The sequence below is a fragment of the Lissotriton vulgaris genome, chromosome 6 (assembly GCF_964263255.1).
Source record: "Lissotriton vulgaris chromosome 6, aLisVul1.2, whole genome shotgun sequence".
Taxonomy (NCBI): Eukaryota; Metazoa; Chordata; class Amphibia; order Caudata; family Salamandridae; genus Lissotriton; species Lissotriton vulgaris.
The window spans coordinates 696759834-696775009 of record NC_141694.1 but is presented as its reverse complement, the minus strand read 5'-3'; the positions used below and the strand labels follow the sequence as shown (position 1 = coordinate 696775009).

At 48.1% G+C, this 15176-nt stretch overlaps 1 protein-coding gene across 1 annotated transcript in view; it reads left to right on the top strand.

The window, feature by feature from the left end:
* The window catches only part of LOC147707857 (uncharacterized), a 910329-nt gene that overhangs the window by 553786 nt on the left and 341367 nt on the right, over positions 1–15176 (top strand). The window contains exon 33 of the mRNA XM_086925682.1: positions 9777–9941. Coding sequence (XP_086781808.1) covers positions 9777–9941 — 165 coding nt within the window. The remainder of the gene's footprint in view (positions 1–9776; positions 9942–15176) is intronic.

Sequence of the window (15176 nt, the reverse complement as noted above, 5' to 3'; positions counted from 1 at the left end):
ACTCAGGAGAAGGCAGAGTCCATTTCTCCTTCAGCAGGTCCAGGAAGCAGCAGGCCAACAAACAGAAAAGTATGTCTTCCAGATCAGAAGTCCAGCTGGCAGAGCTTCAGTGTAGATCCAAAAGTGTTTTTGCTGGGGGGGGGGGCAGGGGGGTCGACTTCAAAGCAGCTCCCCTTTCAGCCCAGTCCAGTCTGCCAGGCAGTCTATTGGGAGGGAATCAGCCATTTGTGTGGGGACAGGGCACTACCTATGTAACTGAAGTATTAGCCCCTCCCTTCTAGATCATCAGAGACAGATGTATGTAGATCGGTACTCAGACAGACCTAGCTTTCCTGTGTTTGTGACTGCCTGAAGGGAATGCACAAAGTGTAGCTGTCACCCAGACATGCATTGCAGACTGGCTGCAGGTCACACAGAGCAGTAAGTACAGAGAAATGTCCACTTTCTAAAAGTTCTAAAAACAACACAATTGCCAATACTGATGCTTCCTATACTGATTCCTTTACCCAATCACACGTGACATTCATAGTGACTGAATAAAGAATTTTTTTTATTTCTTAAAAGATTTTTTAAAGATTCAATTTCATCAAAACTTTAAATGTTCATGTTGTTTTTTCAATGAACAATTCACACATATATAACATTAATCCTTTGTCACATATATGACGCAACATTAAACATCACATTTGACAAAAATGCCTAATACATGAACAAGCTCAGGTTCCAAATTTTCAAGACACATGAAAAAATAGCACAAATGAATAGAAAGAAAAAAGAAGAAAAGACCCCAGGGGAAGGTTGAGAAATTGTTTAGAAAAAACAGTCTTCAGATTTTTAAAGAACAACACAGTTAGGGACACTTGCCAAACTGTGTAGTATTCAGGTAACCAAATATAAACATATACTTATGTATTTTACGATTTAGTCAAGCAATTCATTAAGCGAAGGTTAACCCGATACCCAGTTTGAAGGTTCACTTGTTTGGTCAAACAGAAAAAAGGTTTACGCGTTTCAAACCTCTGATGAACCTTAGGCAGGGTTCTCCTCAGGACCTGGAATGCAAAAGAGCTAAAAGAAACAAAAAGAAGAGGTGCTCGTGTTACCACTTATCCAATCAATTCACCAAGCACTCCAAACCTTAAACTCCTCCATTTCTGATTTACCTTGTGTAAACTTTCTTTTCACTGCACTGTCTGTGCCACTTCAGATGACTGTAATAGATAGAGCTGTACATGTGAATAAAAGAAAGGGAGGGGGAGGATGCTGTCAATGATATAAATGTTCTCATAAAAGGGAAGGTGGAGAATATTGTTAGGTGGTTTAAAACACTTACTTTGGCCAGAGACGGTCACTCCACCTGCCTCGCGGCTCCCCCCGAGTGTGCCGGTCTCCCTCGCTGACTCTGCCTGCTCACCGCTGCCCTCGAGGCTGAGGCTCCTTTTTCTCCACTTCTGATTGTTCCCTTGTGCCAGTCCTTGCCACATCTTTACTGTGTTGTGCCCCTGTTTTTGCTCACTCTGCTGCCTTGCTTTCCCCACTGTCCTAACCCCGCTCCCTGCCGCTGCTCCCCTGCGGCCCCGCCCCCTTCTCGCTTCGGTAACCCTCTCCCCTTCCCATTCGCCACCCTGCTCCCGCCTCCCACTTCGCCACTTATGGCGGAGTCCACGCGTACGCGCAGCGGTCACGTGCAGCGGGCTCGCCGATTGCACGCCATAGGCGTGCCAAAGGCAAGCCCGTCCACGCCTGGACCACGCCCAACGCCAGGAACCCTGGATCTCGACGGTGCCAACGCACCCGGCGAACATACGATGCCGCCACCCTCCGTGCACTCAACACCGGCATGAACCCCGCCTGCTACCTGGCCACCCCGAAGTGCACCCACGGACCCTTCACCTGCCAAGAGTGCAAATTCACCGGCACCCATACCGAGCCAGCACCCACCAAGCCTACCACCAGCAAGAATCACCTCAAGTGCATTCTGCTCAACACCCGCTCCGTCCACAGACACGCAGTTGAACTCTGGAACCTCCTAGACACAACAGCACCAGACGTCGCCTTCCTCACAGAAACCTGGATGAACACCTCCTCGGCTCCCGACATCTCCATAGCCATCCCGGACAGCTACAAGATCACCCAGAGGGACTGCGCCAACCAAACCGGAGTAGGCATCGCCATCGTCCACAGAAACACCGTCCGCATAACGACCAACTCGGAAGACACCCTCACAGCCGCTGAATACCTGCACTTCCAGATACACACCGACCCCAGGACTACCATCAGAGGCACCCTAATCTACAGACCCCCGGGACCACGCACTCAATTCAGCGAAGCCATCGCAGACTTCGTAAGCCCGCACGCCCTCAACTCCCCAGACTACATCCTCCTGGGAGACCTCAACTTCCACCTGGAGAACAACAATGACAGCAACACCACCACCCTGCTGGACAACCTCGCCAACCTCGGACTCAAGCAACTAGTGAACACCCCCACCCACTACGCCGGCCACACGCTTGACCCCGTCTTCTCCAGCAAGCACATCTCCTTCAGCAACTCCACCGGACTCCCCTGGACAGACCACAGCTGCGTCCACTTCTCCTTCAAGAAAACCACGACCCACCACCACCCGCAACAGGACCCCTGCAGAAGCTGGAGTAAGATCACCGCTGACCAGCTCACCACCTCCCTCAGCCAGAACCCTACCACCATCACGACGGACCCCAACGAAGCAGCGAACAACCTCGCACAATGGCTCACCAACTACGCCGACGAACTCGCACCGCTGAAGAAACCTCCCAGCAGACCCCACGGCAAGAAAGCCTTATGGTTCACGGACGGCCACATAAACTCGAAGAAAACCTGCCGCTCCCTGGAGAAAACCTGGCGCCAGGACCAGACAACCGAGAACATGACAGCCCTCAAGAACGCCACCCGCAAGCACCACCAACTGATCCGCACCACCAAGAGAACTACCTACAAACAACGTTTGGACAACAACACCCACAACAGCAAGGAACTCTTCAGCATCATTAAAGAGCTCTCCAACCCAAGCGCCGGCCACAACGACATTACACCCTCGCAAGACCTCTGCAACTCACTCGCCTCGTTCTTTCACCGCAAGATAGCCGACATACACGACAGCTTTGACGCACAGACCAACCACCCAACCAGCGCACTCAACCGCCACCCTCTGCACCTGGAGCCCGATCAGCACCGAAGACACCGCCCGAACTATGAGCACCATCCACTCCGGCTCCCCCACCGACCCATGCCCTCACCACATCTTTAACAAAACCGACTCCATCATCGCACCCCATCTCCGGGACGTCATCAACAGCTCCTCCGCATCAGCCACCTTCCTGGAGAACAGGAAGCACGCCGAACTCCGCCCCCTCCTGAAAAAACCCACAGCGGACCCCACGGTCCTCAAGAACTTCCGACCCATCTCGCTCCTCCCGTTTCCTGCCAAAGTCATTGAGAAGACGGTCAACCAACAACTCTCCGCCTTCCTCGAGACAAACGGATCCCTCGACCCGTCACAGTCTGGTTTCCGAGCAAACCACAGCACAGAGACCGCCCTCATCGCAGCTACCGACGACATCAGGTCTATGCTCGACAACGGGGAAAGAACCGCACTCATCCTCCTGGATCTTTCAGCAGCCTTCGACACGGTATGTCACCACACCCTGATACAGCGCCTCAGCAACATCGGAATCCAAGGAAAGGCCTTGGAGTGGATCGTCTCTTTCCTCGCCGGTAGAACCCAGAGAGTCCGCCTCCCCCCGTTCCGGTCTGCGGCTACCGAAGTCATCTGCGGTGTCCCACAAGGATCCTCGCTCAGCCCCACCCTCTTCAATGTCTACATGAGCCCCCTTGCAGCCATCGCACGCAAACACAACCTCAACATCATCTCCTACGCCGACGACACGCAGCTGATCCTCTCCCTCACCAACGACCCGGACACCGCCAGAGCTAGCCTCCAGGAAGGAATGAAGGACGTTGCGGAATGGATGAAGCTCAGCCGTCTGAAACTGAACTCAGACAAGACGGAAGTCCTCATCCTGGGACCTTCCCCCTCGGCCTGGAACGACTCCTGGTGGCCACCTGCCCTGGGCACCGCCCCGAACCCACAAACCACGCACGCAACCTGGGCTTCATCCTGGACTCCACCCTCACGATGACCAAGCAAGTCAATGATGTCTCATCATCCTGTTTCAACACCCTGCGCATGCTCCGAAAAATCTTCCGATGGATCCCCACCGCTACCAGGAAGACGGTCACCCAGGCCCTTGACACCAGCCGCCTGGACTACGGAAACACCCTCTACACCGGAACCACAGCCAAGCTCCAGAAAAGACTACAGCGCATACAGAACGCCTCTGAAAGACTCATCCTGGACATCCCCCGCCACTGCCACATCTCTGCCCATCCAAAGAATCTGCACTGGCTCCCCGTCAGCAAGATAATCACATTCCGACTCCTCACCCACGCACACAAGGCTCTCCACAATGCGGGCCCCACGTACCTCAACACCCGCCTCTCATTCTACACACCAACCCGCCAGCTCCGCTCCGCCAGCCTCGCCCTCGCCACCGTCCCACGAATTCGCAAAGCCACCGCCGGAGGAAGATCCTTCTCCTACCTGGCAGCCAAGACTTGGAACTCCCTCCCCACCCACCTCTGGCTGACCCAGGACCACCTCGCCTTCAGGAAACAACTCAAGACCTGGCTGTTCGAGCAGTAGCGACCCCTCCCCCAGCGCCTTGAGACCCTAACGGGTGAGTAGCATGCTTTAGAAATTCCCTGATTGATTGATTGATTGCTGTAATTCAAGATGCGGGGCAGTGGCTCGCATCACAACAACTTTAATGTCATGTTTTTACTGGTAGAGATGGCGCTTTTAAGATGATTGTCTTAAGGGAATGGAAGAGAAAGGAATCAAGGAGAAAAGGGTCATGAATGGCCTGTCCTGAGCCAATTAGATTTTGATTACTGGCGTAAAAGGTAGTATCACCGTACCTATGAAGGACGGTTTCTGTCCCGGGGGACGCCTCTTGTGTATACAACAGAGTCGGAGGTCAGAGGCCTTATTGTTTGTATTGTTGCGTTTTTCTAGAGCGAATAAAACATCCTCGTATGAGAAAGGTCCGCCTGGTTGGTCCTTCTCAATTTCTGATAAGGCAGTCCATTTCAACTCATGTACAGTATGCTTGTTGAGTATCTGAGGGCTAACCAAAGGTGTGTTTGCTGTTTTTTTTACAAATCCTAGACATGTGTTGCATTATTCACTGATGGCTTCCTGGTTTGTTTTACCAGTGTAATGTTTTGGACATGGGCACAAAATACCATAGACTATGTTCTTTGTTTAACAATTAGTGAAAACATCATGTTTCCATTTGATATTTTTAAAGGAAAAAAGTGCTCCTTCAATTTTTTGAGGGCAGCACACACAGGTGCCGCATTTATGATGTCCAATAATTGGTGGTAGGCGACGTTATGACGATAATGTGCTCCTGTTCAATGGTATTGGTACAGCTGCACAAATGATTTGGTTGCCTACGCTTTTGTCCTTTTTAAGGGCAAACAAAGGTCTGCTGGAATATGTATGTACCTTTTGGACCAAATGGCCATTTTGGTTAATCACCTTCTTTAGGAAATTTGTGCGCGAGCAAAAGGTCGTCACACATACAAGGCGTTCTGTGTTATTTTTTTCTTTTCTCTGTAAAAAAGCTTCTCTTGGCGTCCACCATGCACGTTTCATTGCATGTTTTAAAAGTTTCTTAGGGTATCCTCGCATCTTTAGTTCCTCCAACAAATTATTTGCGTGGTGCATATATTCCGTTTTTAATGTGCAATTGCGCTTGACCCTGAGGAACTGTCCAAAGGGGTGGTTATCATGCAAACTGTGTGGGTGATGACTTGTATAATGAAGAGCTTGTTTCTATCCATCTGTTTTTTATGAAATGTTGTGATGAGCTTGCCATTGGAAGCGTAAATCTCCACATACAAAAATGTCATCCTGCTGGAACTGTAATTTAAACTGAATTTGATGTCTATTGTGCGTTCGTTTAACTAAGCGTGAAATGCCATTAGGTCAGTTGCCGCCCTATCCCATATTAAGAAGACATCTTCGATGTAATGTACCCAGTTTAAAATTTGGACAGAAACCGGGTTGCTCTCTCCTCAAATTTTGCCATGTATAACACGGCCAATTCCGGCGCAAAGGGACAGCCCATGGTGGTCCATTTGATCTGTAGATAGTAATCATTGTCAAACTTGAAATACTTATTTTTAAGTGTAAAGCTAGCCAATTGCTTTATAAATTCACTGAGGACCCTAACTGGTCTTGGTGTTTGCTCCAGGAAAGTTTCAATTGCACTTAGTCTGTCTTCTTGGGGTATCAGGGTGTATAAGGACACCACGTAAAGAGTAACCATAAGTTGATTACTGTATGAAAAATCTTGAGTTTCCATTTTGTTTATGAAATCAGTGGTTTCCTGAAGGTAAGAAGGCACCTTTTCGTGGAAGGGCTTTAGAAAGAAATCAACATATTTGGATATAGGCTCCAATATTGATCCACAGCCGGACCCAATAGTTCGGTCAGGTGGGTGAGTTTCACTTTTGTGAATTTTGGGAAGAACATATTACAGGGAAATCTGAGACTTCAGAAAGCCAGCCCTTGGAGAACACCCATTTCTCATTCAGAAGGTTCAGGGAGCAGCAGGACAACACACAGAAAAGTAGGCCTTTCAGATCAGCAGTCCAGTTGAGTCCTTCAAACAGCACAGCAGTTCCTCTGGCAAAGCTTCAGTTGTAGATCCAAAAGTGTTTTGCTGTGGGGGGCGGGGGGGGTAGACTTCAAAGCAGCTCTCTGAGGTGCACAATATCCCCTTTCAGCCCAGTCCAATCTGCCAGGCTATCTTGGGGGGGAGCTGAATCAGCCATTTGTGTGGGGACAGGGCACTGCCTATGTAACTGAAGTGTTAGCCCCTCCCTTCCATCCTGCCCAGGTAGGACCATCAAAGCACAGATGTATGTAGATGGGTACTCAGACAGACCTAGCTTGCCTGTGTATGTGGCTGTCAGAAGGGAATGCACAAAGTGTAGCTGTCGCCCAGAAGTGCATTGCAGACAGGTTGCAAGGCACACAGAGCAGTGAGTACAGAGAAATGTCCACTTTATAAAAGTGGCATTTCAAAAACAGTAACGTTAAATCCAACTTCGCTAGTAAGGAGGATTTCTCAAAACTGTTGCAAACATATGAAACATTAAAAAGTCACTCCTTTCTAATCAGGAATTACAAGTTAAAAGTGTACCAAGGAATTCCAAATGTTAACCTATGAGAGGAGTAGGGCTCTCAGTAGTGAAAAATGAAATAGGCTGTTTGTCACTACCAGAACATGCAAAACCTAAAAGTACATGTCCTACCTTTTACTCGCATAGCACCCTGCCATTAGTGCTACCTGTGGCCTACCTTTGGGTAACTTACATGTAATGAAAGGGGAGTTTAAGGTTTGGCAACTAGTTTTAAATGGCAAGTAGAAGTGACAGTAAACTGCACACACAGGCACTGCAGTGGCAGGCCTCAGACAGGTTTGAAAGGCTACTTCTGTGAGCGGCACAATTAGTGCTGCAGCCCCCTAGTAACATTTAACTTACAGGCCCTGGGTATATAGTATACCACTTTACAAGGGACTTACAAGTAAATTTAATATGTCAATCAGGTGTCACCAATTACCAGCATGTTTAAGGAAGGAACACATCTACATTAGCACTGGTTAGCAGTGATAAAATGCTCTGGTCCTAAAGCCAACAAAAGCAAGGTTAGAAAGAGAGGAGTAGGAAGGCAAAATGTTTGTAATTACCTCACAAAAAGAGCCATTTCCAGCAATATTTCAAACCATTTTACTTATAAAAGCTATTACCAAAGGGCTCGTACCAGTTAAGTATGCTCAATTTGTATTGTATTACATAATGTTATTCATTATTAGCAGAATGAAAAACTGACAGTGACAGAAAGTAAGGAATTCAGAGCTGCACTGATTTTGTGACCTCTGAGGCCAGGGGTCGCAAAGGTTGTGCCAGAGGTCACAAGGGGCAAGCCAGGGGTCACACCTGTGACCCCTAAATGACGTCCATGTCTCCCACCATACTAATCCTCTTTGTTGAGCAGAGCAATAAGGTTAAAGGTTTTGCACGATGGAAAGGATACCCTAGATGGCAAGGGATGGAATGGGGTCTGTGTGTATAAAAGAGAAAAAAACAACTGTTGGCAAAGCCAATAGGTCTCAGCTTTAAATGGCTGAGCTATTGGCTCAATGGCTTTGCTAATGCTTGTTGCTACTGGCATGCAAATGCAAGATTTGAGACACACCTTCAGGAAGGACCTCAAGACCTGGCTCTTCGACTGATCCGGAGCTGCACCCCCCTCCCCCCAGCACCTTGAGACCCTCACGGGTGAGTAGCGCGCTTTATAAACCCCCTGATTGACTGATTGATTGACATGTGTTTACATGGGCCACACTCCCGCAATGGGTTACTAGTTAAAGGAAACTCATTCCAAGATTGCTGTCATGATGCTTGCACTTGTCATGATGCACATGTACACCATGACTCGTGTGCATGCCTGCCTCGTGACAAATAGCACTTAGTTTAAATTACTATTCTAACAAGGCAGATGGCCATGGTACAACAGTAAATAAAATATATAAAGAAAGAGCTAAGTGTGAATGGGGTGTGAGTTACACATCAGCACTTGGCAGCTGCCTGTATTAAATTCAAAATGAACACAGTAGAAGCAGGATTGAAATCGGGATGGGAGGCATGGGGGAACGACTTGAAAAGATGCTTCAAAAAATTTCACTGTTCCAGAAGACAAATGTCTCGATTTGATTCATTGGTGCAAGACTGTTTTTTTTTTTTTGCATGCCAGCTCTAGGTTGAAGTATGTGCTCTTGGTAAGAGGAATATGTGAATAAGAAAACAGTATCTTTTATTTATTTGTAGGATGCTTATGCATGGGCATAGATCTCAATAGTGCAGCGGCTCCAGGGTGCAGCAATGCAAGAGACCCACCATTCTCTCTTTTAGTTGAATTGTATCACCTAGAGACAGGATAGGTAACTTTATTTGTGGATTTGGCCTTAGGTTACACCTGACAATGAGCTGCGTTCTGTACTCTTCACAGTATTTGCACAGGTTTCCAATTTCTCACCATGGTACATCCCCATTACCTCTAGCATCGCAACCTTGATGAGCATTATTTGGCCTGATTGGCCATTCAAATTGCCCAAACCCATAGTATTTTTCTATAAAGTTTCAAATGAGATCCACATAGCCCAAGTGTCAAACGAGATCCACATTTCGTTTCAGTATATTTCTATTAAAGTTTACAGCGTATAGATGAACATTGCCATCTGCAGTGAGGGACAATATTACGTGTGCTACCCACTGCAAATACTACCCCCCTTAGCCCCCCAACTCCTACCCAGCTCAATTCATCTTTATCCGCATTTCAGTAGGAGCCCAGCAAAGTCCCCCCAGAAAGGTAACTATGAGAATACTCTTTGCAGTTGTAATGGAATCTTGCTTCAATGGTTATTGCATTCATTAGGTTTACTCTTTGAGTAAAGGGCTCATTTGTTAGAATTCACAATTAAGCTGACCAGGTAAGGACAGGGTGAAGTTACTGGTCACTCAAAGTAGGATGAGTTGGAGGTATTGGCAAACATCCATCAACAAACCAGAACTAAACCTTGCTAATTTGTGTGTCCCTGTAGTTATGTCTGTGTGGCTTAAGTGACAAAGACCGAACTGTGGCTCATGGAGAAATGGTGGGAGCACAGCTGCTTATGGAAGATGTCCTTCAGACTAACTATGAATCCACCAAATTGAACTCAGAAGTGTCAGAAGAAAAGGAAGCTCCTGATCTCAATGAGAAGCAGGTAGTCTTTTTTTTCATATTGAACAGTATTTCTACAGCTGCTGTTAGACACATGTAAACGTTGTAATGAAATAAAAAAAATTGCCTCTGATTTTTCCTACGTCTGTACTTCCTGTGTTTCCAGGAAAGGCAAATGCCTCCTTACCTTATTGCTGTTGGGGTGCAAGGATAGGGGGAAGCAGGAGAGGAAACAATTTCAAACTAACAGAATGTACCTGAACGGTTAGGTATGTCTTTCCATCACATTAATGGGCACTCAGTGCATATCCGCTGTCCATAAGTACCTAGTCAATAAACATTAAACCAAGATTTGTTTATATGCTATGATAATCGAAAAGTATTCAGAATACCAGAACATGTGGTCCGAATGATTTGAGTCTTGGTTGAAGTATCCTCTGTAACTATTCCAGATGAATATGGGCAAACAAAAGGGTAACCATTCCTCCACACTCACACGTAAGCTTTCAACTCACATGTTTGACACATACATATACATCATTGTGGCTTGCATTTATATATAGAGGTTAGGGTGAAAAATGGATTTTCCCAACCACTGCAGTGATGAACAAACTGGCCTGCTATTCTTCTGAATTCAACTCCAGCCATTAGATCTAGGAGCAAGGTACAGAATGACATGAGCCAAGTATTGGGGCCTGCTGAACCTGCCGGCAACTGTACTTCACTGTCCCTAACGCCTGCCAGGATAGCTACACTTTGTTATAATGTGGTCTTCATTGCGACTGACCAAAGCAAAGGGTTGGCATCCTTCTGCTTTGGTACCTTTACTCATCCCCAGGGAGCCCAAAAGTAGGAGCTACTACTAATCCCCTGCATGTTCACAAGTTTGCTATGCTTTGTGGTTGTCTTGATAAAGTATCCACTTATTGCTCAGGTGTCCTCCTTCATTACTTTTGCTGTGGCAGCAGAAGCTCTGCAACTCAGTGGCTCTAATGCCAGAGGAGAATTTTGGTTTCTGATCGATACATCTGCCAGTGGATTCCTCACCTTGTCATTATCCCCTGCGCCAGCAACATTCGGAAACATTTGTAGCTCTCCACGCTGACGAGAACGTAGACGACGCCACAGAGGCACGACTCCGCTCGCGACCTCGCTGACGTCACTGGATCCATAATAGAGCCTCGTTGGCGGGATGACGTCAGTTCCCTTTTTTCCGCGGCGTCGCGCCAACAGTTTTTGGGACTCTCCGTAGCTTGGTACTTCGTGTTTTCCAGTTTGTATCCTGTTCTCTCTTTCACTCTTTTCAAGAATGTCGTCGAGAAAATCAGGATTTAAGCCATGCAGGCAGTGCGGTGGACACATGTCCATAACAGATCCTCACGACGTTTGCGTATGGTGTTTATCATCGGACCATGATGTTGAGGATTGTCCTTCCTGCAGGAAAATGAACCTGAAGGCTCTGAAAGAAAGGGAAACCAAGCTGTTTATGGCGAAGATGCGTAAATAAAAGAGAGGTTGGAGGAGATCGAAGACCAGTTCCAGGTCGAGATCGGGCTCAAAGTCGATGTCGGGTCATGCTTCAAAATCTAAGAAGAATAAGAAAAGGAAGAGGCATGGCTCTCGTCGCCGTTCGGATAAAGAGGAGGCTCAGTCGAAAGCACATCGACATAGAAAGGACTATGCATCTCCTTCTCCTTCCCTGGTGAGAGTTTCTTCTCCTGTTGCTTCACCGGCGCAGTCACCGGCGTGTAATCCTTCTCCATCTTCAGGGGAACTCTCCGGCTCCGGAAGAAGAGGTACCAGTACCTCAAAGGTCATCACCTCCGGTGGATCCACCGTCGACAGGCCCGAGTCCCGTGATGCCTATGCCTGAGCGCATTCCAGGCGAGTACCCTCCTTTTCCTGGTCCAGGGCAAGACCTGGCGCATTCGCTTAATGTGATGTAGGGTGTCTTTGTGAGGGCAATGTACCCCTCTGGTGCACCTTCGGGTCCTATGGCATTGAATTTGGGAGTACCTCAAGCATATGCTCCAGCTCCCTTCATGCCACTTCTGCCTGCGGCTCTATCTTGGCATTTCCCGGCACCGAGGACGTCGACGCCGACGTCCATTCCTCCATCTCTGGCGCGTCAGCTCGGCCTCGGTCGACTTCGAATGTGCCCCTGGATCCGAGTTCGACGCCAGTTCCGACTCAGTTGGATCAGTGTGTGACTCCGTTGGCCCCGAAGATAAGTTCCAGATGGGAGGCACAAAGATTGCTGGAGGAGCAGCATTATAGAGAGGATGAGATGGAGGAAGGAGAACTTGAAGAGTCAGAGGACTTTTTTGAAGACCTAAGAGAGGCAAGTGGTTTGGAACTATCACCAGAGAGTGGCAACTCTCTCCTCATTCAGAGGTTCCCTCCAAAGATGTGGTTCCTTACCACACTGTGATTGGTAAGGCTGCTGATCTTTTGGATTTGCAACTCCCGACAATGGAATTTAAATGTAATATTCTGACAGATGTGCTTCATTCTCCTTCTACAGTAATTGAACCTTTACTTCCATTTAACTAAGCTATCACTGAGCCAATTATGGAAGTTTGTCAAAAACACTTTTTGGCTCCTGCAGTTTTGAGGTCAGTTGCAAAAAGATATAGGACGGCTTCAAGAGATCTGGGATTTTTATCTTCACATCCTGCACCTGAGAAAGAAACCGGCTGGAGTTTTTCCACAGACTCCAGGTAACAGAGAGTCTAAGAGGCTGGATCAGGCTGCTAAAAAGGTGTTTTCATCAGCTTCTTTGGCTCTTAAGTCCACCAATGCCACTTGCCTTTTGGGCAGGTATATCCATGCTTTAATGGATTCTGCTAAACAACTGCCTCAAAGTTATCGGAGGAGGACAGAAAGAACTTTGATGAGGTCTTGTCTGACACTCAGGCAGCTGCAAAACAGGTGATCCAGAGTGGCCTTGATACAGCGGACTCTGTAGCCAGGATAATGGGGTCGTTGGTTGCATCTAGGAGGAGTGCCTGGCTTAAGTCCTCAGAATTTTCTCAGGATGTCCTGGCAACTCTTTTGGACCTCCCATTTGATGGTTCTGGACTTTTTGGGAAAAAGGCAGATGCAGATTTGGAAAGGTTTAAAGAAAGCAAGACTACAGCCAAGTCCCTGGATCTGCAGACACAGCCCAGGGGGTCTTCTTATAGGAAGTTCAGGGGCTTTGGAAGGTCGTCCTTTCGGACATACAGACAACCTCAGCAGCAGCAGCAGAACACCCTATATAAGTCATATAGGGGCAGGAACAGAGGTTGCCCACGAGCTCGACAGCCCTCCTCCTCATCTTCCTCTTCCTCTACCTCTCCCCCTCTTACCACAGCAAAGCAGACCTAGATAATGTATTCTGGATCATGTTGGTCCTGTGGGGGGTCGGCTTACTCATTGTCTACAAGATTGGGAATTGGACACTACAGACCGTTGGGTTCTCAATCTTGTAGAAAATGGGTATGCTCTTCCCTTTCGGGAATTCCCTTCAAATTACCCTCCTTGCCAAGGAGCTTGCTCCGAAGACCATCTTCTTCTCCTGCAGGAGGAAGTTCTAACCTTACTAAAAAAAAGGTGTGATAGAGGTGGTTCCAGAGCAGGAAAGGAGTCAAGGATGCTACTCCCGGTATTTCCTGATACCCAAGAAGGATGGCAGGTTACGTCCAATCCTGAATCTCAGGGCCTTGAATCTTTTTCTGAAGCAAGAAAAGTTCATGATGCTCACCCTAGCACAGGTTCTTCAAGCGCTGCAGCAAGAGGACTGGATTGTTTCGATCGACTTGCAGGATACATATTTTCATATTTCGATCCTGAAGTCGCACAGGAAGTATCTCTGTTTCACGGTGAGGTCGCAACATTATCATTTTGGGGTTCCCCCGTTTGGACTTACTACTGCCCCTCGAGTCTTCACCAAGGTGATGGCGGTGGTGGCAGCCCATCTCAGGAGATCGGGGATTTCAGTTTTCACCTACCTGGGCGACTGGTTGATCAAAGCAGAATCACCAGAGAAGTGTCATCATCTGCAAGTGTCAACCCAGCTGTTGTACAAATTAGGTTTTTCGATAAACGTACCCAAGTCTCACCTGGTGCCCTCACAGTGCAACCTGTTTATAGGGGCGGTACTGCACACTATTGTCTGTCGAGCATTCCCTCCTCCTCAAAGGATTCTCGACATTCAGAAAATGATTCCCTTGTTTTACAATGGAGCGGTCGTTAAAGTCCTGAAGGTCCTTCGTCTGCTCGGTCTGTTTGCTTCCTGCATTCTGTTGGTCAACCATGCATGCAGGCATATGAGGGCGCTCCAGAGCTGCCTCCGCAGGCAGTGGTATCAGCACAAAGGAGATCTCAGGGAGTCTGTGAGGATCTCCAGAGAAGCTGCAGCGGATCTGTCTTGGTGGAGCGTGGAGGGCAATTTGACTCAGGGAAAGTCCTTCCATCTCACTCCATATGTGGCCACAGTGATAACGGATGCATCCACTCTAGGGTGGGGTGCTCATCTGGGGGATCTGGAGATCAAATGTCTTTGATCTCCAGAGGAAAGGTTGCTTCACATCAACCTTCTGGAATTACGGGCAATACGTTTGACGCTCAAGGCCTTTCTCCCTTCCCTACGAGGTCAGTCGGTTCAAGTCCTAACGGACAACACTACGCGATGTGGTATGTCAACAAACAGGGGGGAGGAGGGTTGTATTGTCTCTGCAGAGAGGCTCTAGGCCTCTTGGCCTGGTTTCGGGATTATCAGATTTGTCTGATGGCAAATCATCTGGCTGGAGTTCTAAACGTATGTGCAGACAGTCTCAGTCGGCAGTTCTCAGCCGACTACGAGTAGAGGCTTCATCCGGAGGTGGTTCGTCACGTATTCCGGACGTGTGGACCTGTTTGCCACTCACACGAATGCTCACTGCCCGTCATTCTGCAGTCTTCAGTATCCGATGCAGGGAGCGCTGGGGGACGCGTTTCAGTTGAGTTGGGGCTCTCAACTCCTTTATGCATTTCCTCCCATACCCTTGATTCCTCCGGTTCTGAGGAAGATTCGTTAAGACCGGGCCCAAGTCATATTGATCACCCCGGATTGGCCAAGAAGGGTGTGGTACACAGATCTTCTCCACCCCTCCTCTTGCCCTCCACTCCATCTCCCTTTCAGGGCAGATCTCCTCTCACAGTCGCAGGGGCAGGTTCTACACCCTCACCTCCAGAGCTTACACCTTCATGCCTGGAGATTGAACGGCTATTTATAAACAACAGTGGTCCTTTGGAA